The 21,787-nt window shown below is 40.1% G+C and overlaps 1 protein-coding gene across 4 annotated transcripts in view; it reads right to left on the bottom strand.

The window, feature by feature from the left end:
• The window catches only part of SNX31 (sorting nexin 31), a 31,792-nt gene that overhangs the window by 1,367 nt on the left and 8,638 nt on the right, over positions 1-21,787 (bottom strand). For 3 of the 4 annotated variants that reach the window (XM_072852096.1, XM_072852099.1, XM_072852097.1), the window contains 9 exons: positions 13,757-13,867; positions 10,331-10,421; positions 8,585-8,672; positions 6,614-6,683; positions 5,986-6,078; positions 5,139-5,342; positions 4,529-4,624; positions 2,607-2,684; positions 1,503-1,562 (listed from right to left, as the gene is read on the bottom strand). In XM_072852096.1, coding sequence (XP_072708197.1) covers positions 1,503-1,562; positions 2,607-2,684; positions 4,529-4,624; positions 5,139-5,342; positions 5,986-6,078; positions 6,614-6,683; positions 8,585-8,672; positions 10,331-10,421; positions 13,757-13,867 — 891 coding nt within the window. The remainder of the gene's footprint in view (positions 1-1,502; positions 1,563-2,606; positions 2,685-4,528; positions 4,625-5,138; positions 5,343-5,985; positions 6,079-6,613; positions 6,684-8,584; positions 8,673-10,330; positions 10,422-13,756; positions 13,868-21,787) is intronic. The other variant, XM_072852100.1, reaches the window with a different exon arrangement.

Raw genomic sequence — 21,787 nt, 5'->3', positions numbered from 1 at the left:
ATATACTTCTAATACATTTTTCAAGTGTCTTGCAAAGAGAAATAGAGGAATAGGAAAGGGAAGTCTTGAGAACCTTAATATTGCAATCACAGCATTTAGAAGTTAGCTAAGCGTGGTTTAAGATTTTATATTAATTGTCTGTCTAACACAGCTTGGTGCATGAAGACCTAAACCAGTTTAAACTTGCCATATAAAATGAGGCATAGCATGCCATACTATCACTGTTTAACACAACAGCATATCTTGACTTGCTTTAACAAACAACTCCATTCTAATTATCAGCTGTAATTTTCTTAGTTCACTGAGTTTCATATCAGCAGCCAGACACTGCACCAGCAGGACACAGCTGATAAGCTCAGTGTTTTTATGTTGCCCTGTCCGAGGCTGCTCTCCTCTCAAAAATTCAGAGGGAGCATTCACAGCCCATCTTGCTCACAGTCGAGGAGGTATTTTAAAGTATGTTCAAGTCAGAACTATTGCTTCAAGTCCAGAGCGCCACGCAACTTAGTCCTTCCTAAAGTTGTACCACAGTGAGGCCACTCAACCACATCCTTCAGTCTTCATCACGGATGCAAGGCTATTCAGAAAGGGTTGTCTCCCTTATTATAATTTGCGAGTTATTTGTGAATACTGGAGACCGCACCTAAACGAGAAGCTTGTCTCCAGCAGTGACAAGTACAGAGCACTTCAAAGAAAGGGGCAAGAAAACCCACCACACAGGTTAATGGATTTGCTTATTGAAGAGCAGTTGGTGATTGGTTTTATGCTGTTTCTGAAGATATAGCAACATTATTTTTTTCTGAATTCAGATTAGATTTTGGTTTTCTTTTAGAAATATTTCCCCTTTGGCCAATTGCACACTGTAATAGAGGTATTTATTTTAATTCACTTTACATTATTCCCTTTCCATTTATTTATGATCTCATATTCAACAAATGACTTGGAAAAGCAACATCTTTTAGCCATTTAGCTATTCAGGAACTATTAGCTATGAATATTGATTCCAGCAAATGAATTTGTAATTACATTTTTTAGATGATAGGAATGTATATGTATAGATACATAACATGACAAATTTTGCAAATGGGTACAATTCCCAACTACAGGGAAAAATGAATGCATAAACAATCCCAGTGCGGAATCCAAGTACAGGTCTGTAAACTACATCAGCAGCTGCATGTGGATATGCACACATGATCTCTGTATATATTCTGGCCTTCTGTAAACTTCAAATGTCTCATTCAGAAAACTGATGCAAAAAGCAAGCAAATTGAAGCAAGTTGTCATTAAACCCATGAAACTAAAATAAAATTTTTATTCAGACATCTTTCTTGCCCTCTTCTTCCTTCCAAAATTCAAGTTTAGCTCCTTTTCCTACCCAGAGAAGTTCCCATTAAATTTCTTAGGAGTGTCCCTAACCAGAAAAACAGAAGTTGGGCTAAACACCACTAGCAAGCAAGACACACTATTTACATTTTAGAGACACTTTCTTACTCACTAACCTGCTTTTGTTGGATGCTGGATTTCTTACTATTTTTCATGGATTCAGGCATCTTGATCTCCTAAATAGATTGAAAAAATTAAACTTACAATAAGCTTAAATGCTCCCCCAAGTACTCTAACAAAATACACTGAGCAAATCAGCATTCAGTTAAACCCAGCAGAAACAGAGCAGGAAGTGAACTGGCATATTTACCCTTCTCTCATAATTCTGTTTTAGTCCAAGCTACCTGAGTACTGTCAACAGCTGAACAGTTAAGTAATGAAGGCTCATCTTCATAATTAAAGGTTAACTGTACTTCCATTACAAATAAACTTAGAATGAAAGAGATCAAATCTTTTCTGAAATTAGAATTAGTCTTTTCTTCTGAATCACTTATAGTTTAAAAGCTGTGAAATAACATGCTGTTCATTGCCTCATTGCTCACTGTAACCAGCATGGGTCTAGAAGATCACACATGTTCCTTTCCTTTTTTCTCTTCAGAAGTTTTGAGTTAGCAGACATTCAAAGTCTTTAGATGTCACAAGGTTAAACAAAGGCATTATTAATGCTGGAAATTATTGTTAAAAATAACAAGTATCTAAACACACTTTCATCCTTAAAGGCCTACACAAAAGACAGCAGAAGTATTTTAGCTACAAATCAGATTTTTATTTTATTAACACTTCTATTTAAAACCAAAAAGTTTCTCAGTGTGAATGTCACAGATCTCAAATTGGCCTAACATTGCAGCAGATGGAGGAAGCAAGTGAAGTGGTGAAAAAGTGAAAGCCAGAAATGGATACAACAGGGTAGTGCAGAACATTCAAAAATTATGCCATAGATACCCTTTATCATATGCAGCAAAAACTAAAGTCAGGGAGAGAGAATGCAAAACAGATTATTAAAACTGTGATGATAAACCATCTTTAACATTCAGAATATTATTTCAGTAAAACTAAGCAAAGATTTACTTTTTATTGAATTAATTCTGTACTGAAATGTTGAAACATGCGAGATCCTTTTCCTCAGTGGGACTCCTCTCAGCACATTTGAAAGAATGATAGAGTAGCAGACTTATTTCTTTTAAATACAAATTCAGATACCAACATACACACGTGCTCACCATTTCTTGGCCTTCTTTGGCTGCCTTCATCATCTGTTCTGATATAATTTTCTTCAAGCAGCTACTGAGCAAAAAGGCCTAAAGAGGATAAGCCAAAGAACATTCTGATTTATTCTATTAAAAGATGTACTTGACTCTTCCATTCCTCCTCCACCAAAAAATTACAGTCCCTTACTACTGAACTATTACTTCTCTAATTCAGTTAATTTTACTCTGTGCTTAACATCCTTACAGTGCACCGAACTAACTGCAGTTGCTTAAAGCCCAGCCTCAGCATGACTAACCCTCATGCCACCGCTCAGAGTGGAGAATAAGAATTTTTATGACGGGTTTTGTGAGGCAAGTTATTCTCTCTAGTTGTCTGTGGCTCCTACCTTAAAGGCTGACAAGTTACACCAAAGGCTAAGTAAGGTTACTTGGATGTGGCACTATCAGCATCAAAACCGCTTCAACAAATGAAGGAAGCTGGAGTTCACAGGCACTCAGCACTGCTGAAAAATCAAAGCCCTGGTGGTTTCACAAGATGGCCACAACCATTTGTAGACCAGCTCACAGTTGCATCTTGCACAGCTAATATGAACAGAGCAGTACGCATGCATCCCACGTATTAGGTATCTAGCAGAGGCACCTCAGAGAGGAGTAGAGTTGTTCTTAGACCTTATGCTGTCTGATGAGCACGTACAACTCCGTGGGATGATGCAGCCCAAATTCAGGTCTGAATTGCACCCTGGAGATGCACCTCACTGCTTACTCTCCAAAAGGAAGCATCTCAGGTAGGGCGTCAAGCACTGAGACATGAATCAAAGACAAAATACCCTACAAGATCAGTGACGGGGTGGGGGGGCGATCTCTGACTAAGTTCCAAATCATCCTGTCTTTCCATTTTCTGCAGTGGGCTCTTGTATCAAACCCTTTTTTCTTCCACACAGTAGCACATTTCTGGCCTTTAGCTCTTCCTCACACTTCTGAGGAAAGTGGGACGCAGGTTTTCTAATCAACAAGTCACTACATCAAGCACAACCCTAATAAGTTTCACAGGAGAATTAATACTGAGGTAATTCTAGGGTTTTTTTTGTTCTCCAACAGCAAAGAAACTAGAAAGCTTACTGCTTATGGCTCATGTTCTCATAAAACTTAAGCATGGCAGGAAATTAACACTTACTAAATAGCTGTGTGAACTGAATCATCACCCCAGAATTCAGAAGTCATGTGTGAGAAATTAAGCATTTTGATTTTACTTGAAAAATCCTGTCTGCTGCTGGGTGGGTCTCAGAGAAAAGCAAAGCAGTTTACTTGAATAACAGGCTCTGTACTTTTTATAGAAGCTCTGTACCTAAACTGAGACTGGTGCTGTCTTTGATACTGCAGAGCCTAGATTATTGGCTAGGCAGCATAACCACAGATGGATGACTTGAATTCCTCGATACTTTTCTCTTTAAAAAGCTGCCTGAAAATAGTGGGAGGAATGGCACCCTATAAAAATCTTATTTAAGAATTATTTATATGTAAAAAAAAAATTATGATGTCACATATTCACACCCTCCATTAACCTGTGTTAATATGGCTTATATTTATATTTGAAGAACAGGATTTATTGTGGAAAATGGGAGCCCTTGACCTTAGGTGGGTCTGACCGATTAATAACTTTGGATACTTACTGAGTCCAGTAAATAAATTGCATCTCTCCATATTCCATCCCAGGCTTGCTGCTGAGTGCTGGACATGTCTCTTCAATGGAAAAAAAAAAATTTCTTCCCCTTATACTAGAAACTGAAATGCTTTTCCCCAGATAACTCTGTCCCTAGGCTAACCTGCTTGAAAGCTGCACTCTGGTAGAGATGGACTAACCGCTTTTGAATATCCCCTATGGCTGTAAGATTACATTTTACTCAGTCCTTTTAGGAAAGGATCAGAGAACTAACCTGTTTTGTGTACAAAATTATCCACTGCCATGTGCCTGAATCATTGTACTCAAATCTGAGCTCCAGAGTGTCTTCTTCACCATCCTTTGTAGCACCCTGAAAAAACCCAAAAACCCAACAACCAATGATCAGAAGAAACAGCTAACCAGCATTAAGGTATTCAGCCTTAAATCAGAATTAGTCAATCAGGTTCATTTTATACAGTATATAAATAAAACAGCTGAAGAGCTGTACAAGAACACTTCTCCTAGGGGAGGGAGCAAGTGGGATGTAGGACAGGGGAGTCTTTACGAGCATAAAGCTGGCTAAAGCAGTTCTTTTGCTCCCACACAAAACTGCCAACTCTGCCTCCAACAGGAACGGAAAGGGGCAGGTAAAGTATGACATGCAATACCAGGGAAGGGAGAAAACATAGAAGAGTAAGGCTAGATGGTTTCTGCTGTAAAGGCTGCCAAGGAAATATGTTTCAGGATAGGTTTGGAGGGGAATATGGGCAGATGGGATGGATTTAAAGCAGACCACCTCTGTCTCCCAGACCTGCTCTTCCCTGACAGCCTTAGTTTTCATGAAGGGAAAGTGAATTCAGATACAAAGTCAGTAAAGTACTTACAAGAAAAGTAACCTGCCAACTTCTTAACCTGTTGATTTTAAAGCTGACCTCTTTGGTTTGGTTAGTAGGCAGTTTTATGCAGCAGCTAATCTCATTATTGCCGACATAGATGTCAGCTGAGCAGCCTTCTTCTGGATAGTCACAAATGCAAGGATCAAGCCGTATGTATCCATAGAACTGCATTTCTCGGATCAGCTCCAGGAACTGCACCAAAAAGACAGAACTACAGTGATTTGCTGTAAAGGCAAGTGAAATCTAGTGATCTGAGGGGAAAAAAAAAAAAAGGGGGCTAAGGCAAATCTTTCAGATTCCTAATACTGTTTCTCCTGGGAGGACACAGATTCACCACATGTCAATGCTTGATTCAGAGAATAGCACTCACAGTCCAGACTTAGAGACTTGAGGGGTTTTTTTCCCCCCCACTGGATATGATGAGCTGCGTCTTTTGGATGCTTATCAGATATGATGATGGGAAGAGATAAAGCTAACCAGTAAGAAATACTGAGAACAGCAGTCCCAGCAGTCTGAATTTCTATCTGATTTCCTAAACTGCATGACAAACCTTTGCACCTGAGTTTAGCAAAGACTAGGATTCACAATCAAAAACTTTGTGCTAGCTCTTGGGGTCCACGTCATTCTGTTGGGATATTTTAAAATGCTAGCAGAGATGGAAACCTCCTTTTCTATTTGGTGGTTCAATATCTGACCAGGAGGTGGGAGACCTGGGTCTCTAGCTCAAACCACTCCACAAAACCATAGTCTGTTTTTAAAGTCACAGCCTCTAGTATCATTGCTTCAAAAACCACTCCTTTGATCTGTTTGTATTTTTAAAAAAATATCATTTTACCTTTGCTTTGTTTTCATTTTTTTGTAGAAATTTAAGTTCCTGCATCTGCCCTTCTGTTGGTTTAACCCAATTCCTCTTAACTTCCTGGATTGCCTTAAAAGAATTTTTACAAATAGCAAAAAAGTCAGCAAAAATGTATTTCCTTTCACACACAAACACTCAGAAACACACACACAGAAAGCTTTTTATTAAACAAGGCCTTTGATTTTGGGACAAGTTCACTCTACACTGTTCTTTCCTCCTGAATTAATAATTTTCAAAGCTAGCACAACTCAACACACCTGCAGTTCAGAATTCAAAGGCTGTCATATCATGGCAGAGTGCCTACATATAGAGACATAGATACATACATACATTTGAAAATAGAGTGGGTGGACACCTAAATATGTCCTTTTTGTGCAATACTTTTCCCATGCAGAAAACACAGATGAGTTAGAATCTCTAGTACATGAGTTGGGGGGGGTGTGGGGGAGAACATGATTAACAATAGCTATACCCAGCACTTAGAAAAGCACAACAAAGCAGTGTTAAACAGGAACCATTTAAAAATATTTAAATAAATTGTATAAAAGATGAAATTAACGTGGGAAAATTAGCTTTTAAAATTCTAAAGACCTTTCAGTTTTACCTGCATATATAGCAAATTCAGTGAAGCTCTACAATCCATCAGCAGTGTATCAAGAGAAGGATCCATATACCTTTTCCATGCCAAGGGAAAAAAGTAATAAAATATGAGGATATGCTTCTAAATATGGCGTTTTGATTTTTCAGCTAAATATGATGGGAGCACAACCCAGAAAGATCCCATTACTTACCAGAATAAAAAAAAAAAAAAGCAAAACCCCAAACCAAAAAACAGTTGTGCCCTTGAAGTGTGTACTATGCTCATTCTTTATACATTGTAGCAAAACAGAAATAAACTAAAGTCAGGTTTTCCAATCTCTCCACTTTGATTTTGGTGGTACCAAACATAACAGTTACAATTTAGAACTAAAACTTTCCTCCTCCTATCTGCAAACAACTCGGGGTTTGTCTACCTAACAGTTAAGACTCTCAGAGCATCCACTGCCATGCTGCAGTGCTGACATACAAGACCTAGCCTTAAGCTAGCTAGCTGCAGTACCAACTACTATAGAACCGCTGCAGGATCAGATCAGTACAGCAGCAAAGCAAATTAAATATTCAGTTATCCAAGTGCCAAGCTGCAACAACTAGCTTGAGCCATTTTATTTAAAAGCAGCTTGGGTAAGTCTACATGACAGTACAAACAGAGCAGCACAGGCTCCATAGCTGGTACGGCTGTATTACATTGCACAGGTGATACGCCTCCTGCAGCACAGAACAACCCAAGGACTGCCATTTCCTATCTCTGTGCTTTGAAGCAGTGCTAGACGGAGAAGTATCTACTCAGACAGTCACTTTGTCATGGCTTAGTACCACGCAGTGCTTTCATTAGGCTGCTAGGTTCTCCAGTTTATAAGGGCACATATAGTGAAACAGAGAAAGCTTTGTAGAGGCCAAGGTCTAGCCCAGTAGATTTAAACCAGACAAGTTACAAACATCAAACAACAGGTTTCTGTGTAGCTTCAAGCCAAGCAACCTTGCTGGCTGCCACCAAAAGGCATGGTCTGTTCTTCCTCTTCTGCTCCCAGCCACAGTCCTTGCTCTAGCATTCATCTGATGCAGCCAGTGCAACACACTAAGCATGCAAAAATCTATTCCCCTTTTTCTTTTTCATTGTGGGGAGAAGTAGACCAGACCACAACCACAGCAGCAAGCCACTAGACTGGCTCAGCTATACTGCCTAACTGCACCCTCAGGGCACTGTTTGACAAGTGGGACTTTGGCACCAGACTCCCTGTCCCCAGGGTTTATCCTCACCCACAAGTCAGCACAACTGTTTGCTGCACAGCAGAAGAGACTGGGGGACTGACCCAGGCCAAAAATAGGCCAGCAAAACCAAATTAAAAAAATAAACGGCCAGCAACTTATTTTTAGGCCAAGTTAGCTCGCCAGTCCAGTTCACCATGTCTGCCCACACAGTTCTACCAGCAAAACTGAGGAGGAGCCCGAGGTGCGAGCAAATGAAAGGGGAAGAGCGCTCTGCTGCTTAAGCCAGGCCACTTACCAAAAGAAATGCTCAAGCTATGGCCTCAGGTATTTCGTGTATTAGTATAGAGAAATGAGCACTTTAGATGAAGAGTAATCCACCCTTGCCCAGAGTTGCAGCTTGCAACTCAGAACTCCAAGTTCTCTTCTATATTGTTTACAGGTATATTCCCATTTGTGGTCACTGCATTATGCAGGTATAAAAATTAGGAGGCGAACAGCCACAAAGCACCTCTCTATAGATTCTAAAAGAGAGAAGGAATAAATAGCCAGCTGCAGTAAAGGACACTTCAGGAATACTACAGTGATAAAATTTAAAACACACAGAGCCACAGAAACCAGTCAATTCCAATAACAAATTGGCCTCAGAGAAAAACAGTCAAGCTGCTGAGGCTTGAAGACTTTGTAACTAAGTTATTCAAGGGATTTCTTTCTCTGTTTGTAGCAGTTTTCAGGCATCTTCGTAGTTTCTCTTAAGCTTCTTGCTCACCACTTTCTGATCCCAAGCTTACAGTGCAACTCTTTCATGCTCTGAAGACTCACATAAGGAAGTTCAAAGTCTGCCACTTTTTTCACCACTGGGAAAAGAAGAAAAACCACAGAGACATCTGGTGAAATCTAGTAAAATAGCCCAGCTACTTTCATATATCAGTTCGTGCTGATTAGCAATGTGCTTTTGGAGAAGAAAAATAACTTAAATATAAATTCTGGCGTAAAGTGACAGGTTAGTTATCTTCCTCACTTCTATGAGTCTAAACTTACATAGCTCTATATACTTACAGAATATCTCTACTGCCTTAGGCTATGCTCTTATAGAATATCCTTCTCTCAAAACACAGCAAATGCAGAAACATCTATACTGCTTACAAGGACACGTAGATGCAATCTTCCAGGACTGGTGCTTTTCTTGAACTGAACACCAGACAAGAGCACTGTAACTAATGTACAGCAAGAAAATCATGTCACTCTTCAGAGTTCACTACTTTCCTGCACACTTTTTAAAAATCATGTCTAAAGGCCAAACCTGTAAACATTTATTTCTAAGCCAATACCAAAATTCACCAGAAAACTTAAACACGTGATTTTAAGCATGCGAGCATCTAAACATTTTTTGGAAGTGGACTGTGGATTACATTTGGACTTGACGTATTTGTGAGGAATAGCAAAGATGCACAGAAATGTAATCCATTGAAAAACTTTTCTATTCTCCTGTGTATCTAATTATATCACAATACAAGGCAAAAATAAATCCACCTGCAACTGCAGTTGAAGAGTATATAAAATGTTATATCCAGATACATCTGACACATAGTAACAGCCAGGGATTCTGTGTACTCAGAGATATCTTTCACAGCCAGAGAGAAGGGGGCAGGGGAACAATAAATAAAATAGACACAGACAGTAGAGTTCCTACCCCACAGAGTAAGCCCGAGTTTACTACTGGACCTTCATCTTGAAAAGGTTCAGAAGAGCAGTAACACCTTTATGCCAATGAGAAGACTGAAAAAAGCTAAATGACTTGTCAAGGCCACACAGAGAGCCTGCAATGCTTAGCTTTACTCCAGTCAACAGCAAGACTGTGTTCACTTCCCTGATGTGGCCTGAGCCTATCCCAGTCCCAGGCCTAGATCCAGCCTCATCCATGCACCTGCCCACATGGGAAACAGGACATCAGCAGACCAATGAGGACACAAAAGCCCCTTCACATTTTATGACCATAAAGAGACTCACAACCCTGATTTACAGCTTGCTCAGTACCATTGTGGTTAAACTTAAGTTTCTATCAGTTAAGAAAGGAAACATGTCATGATATAAAGGAAAGTAAGCCACAGACATTGTTTATAAATATAACAAAAGAGTTCCTGTCCCATTGTTAAACTCAGCATGTGATCTGTAAGCTAAGAACTGTTTTATGTAGGTATGGCCATCTGATTAAATGCCTACCCAGAAGTTCCCATGTGGTAAAGTTGCTACATGTCTTGTAAACTGAAATGGACATGATACTTGTATGTGAAAGTCTCACCCCTGCACCACACTATCTATTGCCATACTTTGTTCCCCACTACCACTCTTTCCAAGCCATGTGGGGAGAGGGCTTGAAGGGGTTTATCAGACAGGATAGGTCTTGCAGCCTGAGCAAGCTCATGCAAGCTCTGTACAGACTCCAGGTTCAGTCATTGCAGCCAACAAAAAAAGATCCTAGGGAAGGCTAAGTTAAGCACCTTGCAAAACTTACCGGAGAGAGCTCCGTCATCATGATCTTGAAAGAAAAATAAGCTAAAATATTTTATTAATTCTCTTGATAGCCCCATCTTGCATGATATAACCTTTAAAAACAAAGAAGGTAATAAGCTTAGCTATCCATTAGCATGAATAAGGAAGAAATGTTCAATACCTGTTAATGTAACTTAATTGTTTTAAAATTTTCCCTTATGTCCCATTTAACTGCCCATTTAAAAGCAAATATAACCATTCCCATATTGCAGCATTTGAGTTTGTGAGGAGTTTCATAAGTTTCAAAGGAACATAAAGTAATAAAATAGAAAATATTTTCTACTCTGCTATGCATTTAAGTATCCTCTAACACAAGGCATCTGCCATGTTATTCCAGATCTTTACTCCAGATCTTACTAAATCCTCAAATCCTGTTGTACTGTAAGCACTGTGCTCTGAGCTTTCACAAATATGAGCATCACAAATATGTATTTTTACAGGATTTGTGTATTTTCCAAGCTGATAGAGTCCTCTTAGGTTTTTTAGGAAATATCTAGAAATCCTGCCCCTTTACTGAAAGGGCCAGTCTTACTTGTAGAGTTCTACAATTCTGTGTGAAGGCTTCTGACAAGAGCAGACCTGAGCTCGGTTAAGCTTTCATTATTGACAGTGCACAAGGAGGAAAAACCTTATCCATTTGGATAAACATTTGGATTGTTTTTAGCTTGCTGTGGCCCTTCTACATCTTTTCTGAAAGAGGGCAGAAGTAGCACCAACTGAAAAGGCAGAAATTATTTGCAGGACCAGCTGCACAATGGGATAGCGGGGACAGAAAAATCAGGCAGAGGTGAGCACAGAAACCGCTGAATCAGATTGGGGCAATTGTCTTGTTCTATTTTAGGTCCTGAAAAATGAAAGCATAAGTTAAAGCAGCCATAACCTAAGAGCACAGTGCCATCAGAACATTCCTAAATTCTGCAGTTACCATAATCTCCTGAGTTCACTCAGGAAAGTGGTGTGGCAACCATAAGAAAAGACTCCACCCCTGAGAACACTCCTGTCATAGCTCATCTGGCAGATTGTGCAACCTGATAGAGGAGTCATGCTTTGGTCAGAGAAGCTGGACTTTCTTTGTCTGAGCACAAGGTCGAAGTACCGCTTTTCAGTCTTCTTCCAAAGGGTGCCAATCCGGAAACACTTCCAGCTCTGTGTCACAATGACAGCATTCTAAATTCACTCATCTCCACAGTTCAGAAGGGTTTTCTCCAGCTGTATCAGCTGGTTTAAAAAGCAGACATGTTTTTGTGCATGGAAAAAAGTAGACATCAAGCTAAATATAGGTTGGGAAGAATCATTCCAAGTTAAAATTAAAGAACACATTCACAAGGTTTTCCTTATACTTGTTAATATCAGGGCTGTTACCGGAGAGGGCAGCAGAGCTTAAAAATCACTTGCCTCACACTCAGTTCAGACACCAGGTATAATGGAAGAAAGTTTCAGAAGTCCAAACACAAAAGACAAAAGTGAGTATTAGCAGCAACATCTTTCATTCTGTCTGCCTCTGTGCTAAGAAGTCCCCACAAATTACTTTAAGAAATTAGCCAGAGCTTCAACATGTTATCCCTTAGCAGCATAATACTAAGCATACCAGATGGCATTTCCCAGGAATGTCAAACACAGATCTCTGATTCAGTAGGATTTTGACATATTTTATTTCTTGGATCAAAGCACAAGCTGGCATATGCTGCCTGAACACCAGGATGTTAGGGAGTGATGGTTGCAAAAATCTACCTCCACTGCAAAAGAACAGTGAATGTGGTAGCACATTTACAATGATGAAAGCTAAATAATGCCTAAAAGTCCTATCTCATCTTTAAGACCACAAGAGAAGAAATGGTGTCTGCAGCATTTCAAATGTCATTGAAATGTTTCTTTAAAGTGCCACATAAACATTAAACATCTATAAATGCAATATACAAAGCAACATAGAACACCACTGTCTGGCTTGGAAATTACCTCAACCCACTGCAAAACTAACAAGTTTAAGAAATACTAATAATTTGGGCTTGATAAAGTACATTAGCAAGTCCTTTCCTTACTCAAGGTCCCTATTCAAGTCTCCTATCTAAAAATGTCTCCTTACTTCTTCCACCCTATTAGCACCTAATTCCCTCTCCCCAAATCAAAATTCCTATCTCCCTGCCATCCCCAACACACCTTCAGCATGTCCCACACCACAAGTCTCCTGTTGCAGGGTCTAAGGCCAACTCTGACACTTACCTGCCCCTGGAAGAACTGGTCCCAGCATTGCCTCAGGCAGTACAAACCCCGTGGCAGAACCAAGTCAGCAAGGGGTTACCCTGTGTTATCCAACTCATGGTAACTGTGCACAGATACTGTGTGTTCTGCAGCCAGACTAACACACATCAGCTTTATGGAGGGGGGTGAATACATGTTCAGCTTGCCTGTACCCATGGCCAGCTGAGAACTACCTCCACAAACTCAGATTGCAAAGGCACAACAGAAATACAGTACACAATTCTGTATGATGAGAGAAAATTTCAAATTCCCATGACAAAAAAGAGTACCCATCTGGCAGGTGTATGCTTTGTTATTGCTGTTAAGATTAGGAAATGGGAACAACTGAGGAGGAGGTTTCAGCCTTGCTCAGGCACACATACGTGCAAATACACAAAATATGCAGAGCCACTGCTGCTCCTTGTCTCCTAGCATAAGAAGGGAACCCCAGATGAAAGTTTCAAACACAAGCCAGTCAGTTGTGTAAACAACGTTTGGTTGCTACTGGTTTCAAAATGTAACTAGCAATTGTTTACTGTATGTATTGCACCAGCTGTTACAGACATCCAGAGCCATAGTGCTAGAACTGTGCCAATACTGCAAAGGAAGTCCCACAGTTTCACAGCAAACATCAGGGGACAAAACAAGCAAAGAGAAGCATGCAGAAAAACAAGACACATCAGTTGCACAGTAAGTTTTAACAGCAGTGCACCAGCTAAGACATAAGCCAAGACTAGACCACCATTTCTGACTACACTGTTCAAGCACTTTCACCCACACTATGCTAAACCAAAGGGGGGGGTGGGGGGTAATTAAGAATATGTCCCCATAAGGAATAGTATATGTTTTCTGATTCTATCATATATGAAGGAAACCTGAACTTGACAGCCAAATGCTATAGAAGCAGAGGGCATGTAACATTAAGAAGAGATAAATTATGGACAAATGTAAGAACCAAAAAAGCTCATCTGCAAAATCAGCAACACTCCCCCCCACCTTGCCCCCAGTACAATAAGCCCCTCAAAAAACACAGAAGATATTCTTGTATGTCTTCAAGTAGGGAGTTTTATCCTTTCCCGATTGAAATTATCTTCATTTTTGCCTACTTTCACAAATGGAAACTTTCAACACAATTCTAAAAACCCGTTACCTCTAATATTCTTTCTGCAGTGTCCGATGTCTGGATATCAAGTCTAATATTGCTGCCATCAGCGAGGTAAACATCCAGAAAGGCTCTCTGGGTTTGGATGTTAAATGTATCCTGTTAGGTAGAAACAGAACACTGTTTTATTGCTTTCCGTATTGCTGGAGCCGTTCTGAAGATGCTGATGCTCCATTTCCCTATTTACTCCAGTAAAATAAACAATTTAGATTACTGTTCAGTAAACAGTAAGTTACTAAAATTACTGTTAAAGCTTGCAGATTACAAAAAAAAAAATCATATGCAGAACACCAAGTGGGAAGATACTGCAGAATTAGAGGAGAGTCACTTTGATGTTAAGCTGAGCACAGGTTACTTAGTGTCTCACTATCTGTAGGAACGATGCAGTCACTGTCCTAGGAAGTAGAGACTCCAAAAAGAGGAGACAGATAAATAGCTGCATGTGAATATTCAAAGCCACAATCTTGCCAAAAGGAAAAAATGCATCCCTGTACCTATAAATAGGAAAATCTCCAGTGAAAATAACGAAGCTATGGTATCTTAACACACCAGAGCCACTGCTACTGGAATACTGTGCACAGTGCCAGGGCCCAAGGTTCAAAAACACCGCAAACAGAGAAGATGCAAAGAAGAAGCCTGAAAGCATTTAGGTCATGAGAAAACAGGCCTCACAGTAAGTGGCCTCAGAAAACTTTCTTACATCTAGACATAATAAAGGGGTGATATGCAATCAGGAAAACTAAAGTACAGAAGCCAGATCCATTGGCTGTCAGGTGATGATAGATGCAGTCAGACTAGAAGTAAAGCACACATTTCTAACAGTGAGGTAGCGCACAGAAATGGTGTATTCCCCACTGGTTTTATATCAAGACTTTACATTTCCCTAAAAGACTTTCCTGAGCTCAAACTCAGAAAGCCCCATGCCTTGCTATGCATGAGAAGTCAGACTTACTTGTTTCAAGAGGATGGACACTAGTTTGAGAACTCCCTTGGGGATGCATCTGGATGAGGTGGCAGAAACTCATTGCTGCAGCTCCTCTTCCTGTTGACTGCCCTGTATCAGAGGACAGCCACGGTCCTTCTGGCATTTTTATTAATTAAGGAGAGGTACTTCCCTTGAGATTCATAGTGGAGGAAAAATGCTGTAATTGCACATACTGCCTGCAATATTAAATTTTAATTTCTTGCATCCACCTTTGCTAGCTTGGTGGAAGATATGGGAAACTCCCTTAGGTTTCAAGTACTCTTGGTTACTTGCTGCAGAGTCTTCATGGTGCCTGTATATAGGAGCATCTCTTGACTCCTGCGATGTCAGCAAGAGCAGGGTGGCAGGGCTGACATTTATGCTGTATGCTCCATCACCTCCCTTTGGGTACCCTGAAGAACATGCTAAGATGCATACATCTTAAGTGACTCCAGTTAACTAACTCAGCTCAGACCGGTAACTTTTTTGGATCAGAAAGACCATATTTTCCAGTAAATCTGGCTTAATTAAGAGTTATTTTGAGGTAAGATCAAACGCAAACAAAAATGTGTTTTCTTCCACATCATCAAAAAAATCAAGAACACATTGATAAAAGTTTGTAGAATGATATCTGGGGGAAAAAAAGGTCTTGAGGAAAACAAAAACAAAACAATCTTATTTAAACAAACTTCCCACAGATTTTCCTGACACCCAGTATTTCACCTAGCTGCATGCCTACACATCTGTTTGCATGTATTAAAGAACAAGAGAACATCTTCAAGGCATTAGCCCATGCCCTGTCTGAAGTCCTTCTGGGGATCCACACAGATTTATCTTTATCCCCAAACTAATTTCTTCCTTCTTATCCAGGAGACAGGTCTAGTCATTCTTCTTAATGAAAATAAGCATTACTTTGCTTCTGTGGAGATACAAAAGCCCCTCTCTCTTACATCAAGGATCATCTCCTGTGCTTACCCAATTACTTTACTACTTTCCTCAAACAGGAAGGAGCAGACACTTCCTCAGAAATGCCTTCAGCGCACATATTTTGGTATGAAACATTTCACATGTGACAAAAGTGTATGTGAAACTTGGAACAAACATGGGATGCAAACGTCAGAATGAAATAAAGACATGTAACTCATTACTGACTCTTGACAAAGAGCAAGCAGGTCACTATATAGCCATTTTACTACCCAGGACTAGCACTGCTGGGGGGTGAAGGTGAGTGCAAAGGGTCATGCACTGCAGTAAGCGCTCCTAGGTGTGGGCTGCTAATGCTGAAGCTCCCATAGGGAAAGGACATGGAAGACTTTACGCATCTACTTCTGCCAGATCCTCACTGCTGCTCCTGCAGCTTTCACAGCCTGGGTGCAGGCCACCTTGTCCACTGTGGTAGCCCAGGGTCAGAAACACAAAGGTCACTTTACCTTTCTGCCACTCAAAGGGAATCACACCTCGCAGCACCCTACCCTATTTGCCACCTTAACTCGGTGATCATGAGGGGAAGAAGAAAAGTGTGATTCGAACTTTCAAGCTACTTCCAAGCAGTTTGAGTTCTCCAAGAACACCATGCAATGTATTAGTAGACAGATTAATTTGAGGATCTACAAAAAAGGATGTATTAAAGAAAATCTCAGTCCCATCTAGAATGGTCCCATGAAGTATCACCATTTCATACTTAAACCAGTGGTTTCCACAGTTTTCTTTTAAAAACTGCTTTAATTTATCTTATTTGACTACCGAACTACAGGCACAGTTTAATTTCATGGTCTTGGGGACAAATTCCCTACTTTCTTACCTTCAACTTTTGATTACTGTTGTCTTAATATGGCTATGAAACAGCAAACCAAAAATAAGAATTATCTTAAACTGTTGGGTTTGGGGATTTTTTTTTCCCCCCTTTATCACATGCTTTTACCCCAGAAGGCAGAACTGTCCGTGCCAGAAACTCCACACATTGTTCGATGTTATAAATATTTGTGTTTAGCCTGTTATCAGTGAAGTATTGTTGAGACCAAAAAAATTTACTTACATAAAAACAAAAGGAGGAAACAGTGCAGTCTGTAAGGCAGGAGAAGACAGTGTTAAGTGAAGAAATATAAATACAGACATGTCCCTAAAACAACACAAGAGAATCCAGCATAAGTCTAACACAAATACAAAGGGAAGAGCATTTATCAGTGTTAGCGATAATCCACTTAGTAAACGCACATGGCAATCCCAACCACTTCCAAAATGGTCAGAAAAATACTTTTGAAAGAAATTTGCAGCAGTGAGTCAGAAAAGTTCAGGTCTTCTCCCAAGCTGCTATTTTAGTTTTGGAAAAAGCAGTAGAGTCATTGCCTCATCAACTCAAAACAGGCACTAACATCAAAAAAACCCCTGTATTTTGGCAACAGTACATGTTCAGTAGTACTTTTCACGTTTCCAATGCTTTTGCTCCTGTAATTCAGGGAACATGCCATGTAACTAGAATTGGACACTTTCTTATATCCCTTAATATTGCTTATTTGAACCTGTCACTATCATCTGTGGTAAAATCTCCTGAAACATCTAGAACTGCTGCCTACTCCCCACTTGCCTGCCCCAGAAGCTTGAAGCACATCTCAGTCATGAATATAAGAATACAGAATAATACAGAGCTGGTGAGGAATTTTCTTCATTTTTTGGTTTTGATGAAAAGAATAGTTTTGAAAAAAAAAAAACAACAAAAACCCAAACGAAAACAAAACCACCAAAAAACCACAAACCCAACAAAAAAATACGAACAAACAAAAAAATATATCTATTATATAGTTCACTTACAGGAAAAAAAAGATACCTATGTATCTTTTTTTTCCCTCCTAGTTTTCCATTAGAAAACTTAAAATTAAGTGATTTTTGTTTTAACAGAAGTCAACACCAATCTGAACCCTCAGCAAGCTCTCAATGGATTTGTTGCTCAGCTAGGAAGCATGGGCCATAAAAGGAGGAAGGGCGAGAATGGAGGCCCTTATTACAACATATTTGAAAAGAACAGCAGGCCAGAGGACTGAATTGCATCTTAACATTGAAACAAAAAACAAAACAGACATCGTTGAATTAAAATTCTTCAGAACTTTCTATGCCAGAAACCTTCCCCCCTGGCCAGCACGCTATAAGAGTCTGAAAGTATGGGAACTTCCCACATGAAATTCAGATTTCTGTCCAGCTGCACTTCTGAAATAGAAGTTCATAAATAAGAAACCCAACCTGGTTTGATACAAAAGAAAGAACATTTTTAGAGCAGTGCTGAAATCGTAGATACTCAGCCTGACTTCTATTTGTGTACATACACATCCAAACACATTTATGAGTTACTGCGATTGAGTACAGAGGAATGTTACAAACGCACATTCCTCCATTGCATGCACAAATGGTAAGTGCATTGTGAGTGCAGAGAAGCAGAGGCTGCATGGATAGAGGGGCTCTATCCAAGAAAACGCAGCCCATGATCAGACCAGCTTTGATTCCTGGTAACACCTGCAGATTTCTGGGTTACATTTTACCTACACTCTCAATACCATACACACCACAGCTCTCTTATGATATTCAATCCTTGGCCTCATGCTTGCCCTTCAGAAGGAAAACCACCTTACATCAGAGTCCTTTGATGAAGGACCACATAAGAACACTACTTTTTGCCTGTTATCAGGCACTGGTTGGCTCTATTTGCTCAAGTACTCAGAAACTTTTCATCAGTCCTTTTGCCAACACCTGAATCCTTTTGCTCATGCTAAAGGCTGCTGTTTACCAGCAACACAGACTGGAAAAGGTCAGCCTCCTAGATCACTAACTCCAAACCTCTGCTGCTGCAAGAAAATAGATCTCAATTTTATTCATAAATGCATAATGACTGGCTGTCCTCACAGCTGCATCCTGAATATACCACATTACTCTATGGGTGCCCAATACAGAGACAGCCCATGATCTCAGATTATATTCAAGGTTATAGATGAGTTGCATTAAAATGAGACTGATAGGGATGTATGTACCTGCTCACTATGTTTCTCCTGATGAAAAAGGAGAAGACGTGACACAGCCACAACAGTCTCATCTTGTTAATGACTTCTTGCAAGAACTGTGCCATTTGTCTTTGGGAGCTGGAGGTAGTGGGGCATATACTGAATCTGTCTCTCCAGCTTGGTCACTAGCCAAGTTTGCAGAGTCTGGAAGAGTGGAGGGTCAGGGAGGTTATGGGTTAGGTGGTTCAACTCTGCTACATGATAGTGTTGGTAAATATTTCAGCAATGCTTGTTTTTAGCAAAGCATCCATTGTGCCAAACTGCTTCCCCATGTGTTAGGAGCCCTGCTGTCCCCTGACAACTTCTCCCATGAGATTAGGTTGCTTGGGAAACAGCCAGAGCTTGCCTGCTCTAAGGAGCAAACTGTAACAACCTAGGCAACAGGTGAAGGTGGTGCTGGGCAAAAACAGGGGCCTGGAAAGCAGGGTTAACCTGCATGGGCTTGTCCCCACTTCAAAAGTTTGCCCTCTTAGGTATGATCAGGGTGATATAGCTGGTTGGTGTGATGCTGAGTCCAGATACAGATGAGTCATGTTCACCACTGTCAAGCTGCTGCACTAAAGCCATGGTCCTTGCACAGCACTCCTACTCCAGGGAGTGCTGGTGTCAGCACACCCTTCACAACCCCATTCAGAAGCAAAACACAGGACAAGGACCAAAAAGGTCTTAAATTCAGTTTGATTTTTTCCTTTGCACCTTCTATCTTAGTCAGTGATATATACAAGTATCTTCAGCTAGAAGCTTAAATACTGCTGTTTTAAAGACAAGCCAAGAAAACGAAGCAAGCACTAGCAGACTACCTGAGAGGACAGCTCTATTCTCTCTCATAACGAAAGATAGAAGTGAAGGTGGAAAAAAGTCAGCAGTGGAACTTTTAGGGAAAAAAACAAACCTAGCCTAGCAATCTCATTCACCTCTGGTTTCCTACCTTCTCATTCTATTAAAACTGAAGGTTTCCATTATAAAAAGCTGCACTGGTTTTACCTGCAGACAGATCTGTGCTCAATAAATAGCTGTGGTGGCAGAGAAGTGGCTGATTGCTTCCTATTCATCACCACTTCCAGCATGGTCCCTCTGTCACTTCTCCCACATTAGCTGGCAGGTTGCTTGCACAGGTGCACACTAACTTGTTTCAGGTAGCCAAGACTGACTAGTCAAAGCCAGTTCATGTCATTGACAGAAAAGGAGCATGCTATTTCATCATTTTAATGATGTTTTATTCTTGAATCTTTCATTATTCATCCCTCTTGCAATGTAACATAAATAAGAGCAAGTTTGAGGTAACGACTGGTTTTAACACTAAGTAGCAGTAACACTGAAACACTATATTTTCACTCCTAAGCAATGTGTAGGACGCTAAGTGCTGCCTACGCATCTTCAGCAGTGGAGAAGGAAAGAACAGTACAGAGGTGCTTTAAAGATAAAATTCACTCCATGTCTTTCAATGCTGTTACAGAAATTTTTTCACTCTGCCATAAAACATCTCACAAGTCACAGTATACTAATAAATACTGGAACGTGCACAAAGCCAGTTTGTGAGTGAGGCTCTTTAATAGCCAAAATGAATACTTATTCAGCCATCAGTTACACCAATTAAAGGCACTGTGACCAGCTAATGACAGTGGATGCACTCCTGTCTTTCACAGAGTTATTTGATCTCTCTGAGGAGTTTGCTCTTTATCATAATGAAAGAACACATAAAGCACTACTGCTATTTGTATTATGAAGCAGTAATTTATGTAAGCACAACCATTTTAAGTTTAAACTGTAAACAAGAGAGAGCTGGAGAACTACTGTCTTTGCCGAGCAGGAAGCCTAAACATTGGATATGAAAATCCATTGTATTGTGGAACAGAAACTTGGGTTAATTTTATGTCTTGAGAATGTACTGACCTTGCACTAACATTTAAGGTATAATTCAGTGCCTACCTTGAACTCTACAAAATAACTGACTGCTTTTGGCAGCACAGTCATTACATGCCTTAATAAGCACACACACATATGTACAGAGCCTGTAAATCAAGTAAGTATTATACATGTACTTATCAAGTCACTCCTCTTCACCAAAAGGGCCTGCAGTAAAGAAAAACCTAAATATACAACATCATTTCTGATGGTATGTTAAGAGAAATCCACAACACTGGCATGCCAAGACATCTTTAAACACTGCAAACATGCATTTTGAAGAGTTATTTCCTGCCAGAACTTTGTCAAAAAAAGTTAGTTGGCAGTGTTTGAGGGCAAATTGCAGGCATTCCTGATGGATTTAACTTTCTTTAGCAGACCTGTTATCAGTCTCATCAAGACTCAGGAGTAATTACTGGGAGTTCTGTAGGGCTATAACAGGCATTGGATCAGAACTGAAGAGAGACTGCTTCTCACAAAAGAAACCCCTAATCAGAAAGGGGCTTTTCATTCACTCTCTTCAGTAGGTCTGAATTTAAGAGACCGTAAATAAACTGTACCTTTCTATTTATGAATTATATAGGAAAAACCTTTCTAGAATTTGTTAGGAATACTTCTTCACACTATTTTCTATAGCCCTTCTGAACTCCCCTTACATACCTTAATCACACATAGCAAGTGAAGAGCTCTCGAGTCACAAAACTCTTACTTGGTCCTTCAAAACATCCCCTCTGTCCAGAACAACTCACTGCAAGCAAGGTTACAGCAGCACCAGCAGCATGCCAAGCACTTCCCAGAAAACTAAAGCAGCATCCCCTCCCTGAAAATGCTGTTGGAGTCATACTGCTCCAAAACATTACTATCCTTATAAGAACTGCAGCAGCTGGAGTGGAGATAAGGGAAGAAAAGGCACATAATGCACCTTGCAGTAGTCAGACACAAGCAAGAGCTATCCAGGCTCCAAGCCTGCCAAAGAAAGATCATACATGTCATGGACCACATCAAAATGGATTTCAAAAGTCATCTAGGTTGCAACAACCCAAACACATGCCAGATTCTGCCCATCACTACAGTTGCAAGATAAGAGAACATGACATTTTCACA

The sequence above is a fragment of the Ciconia boyciana genome, chromosome 2, assembly GCF_034638445.1.
Source record: "Ciconia boyciana chromosome 2, ASM3463844v1, whole genome shotgun sequence".
NCBI lineage: Eukaryota > Metazoa > Chordata > Aves > Ciconiiformes > Ciconiidae > Ciconia > Ciconia boyciana.
This window is presented reverse-complemented; position numbering and strand designations above follow the sequence as displayed.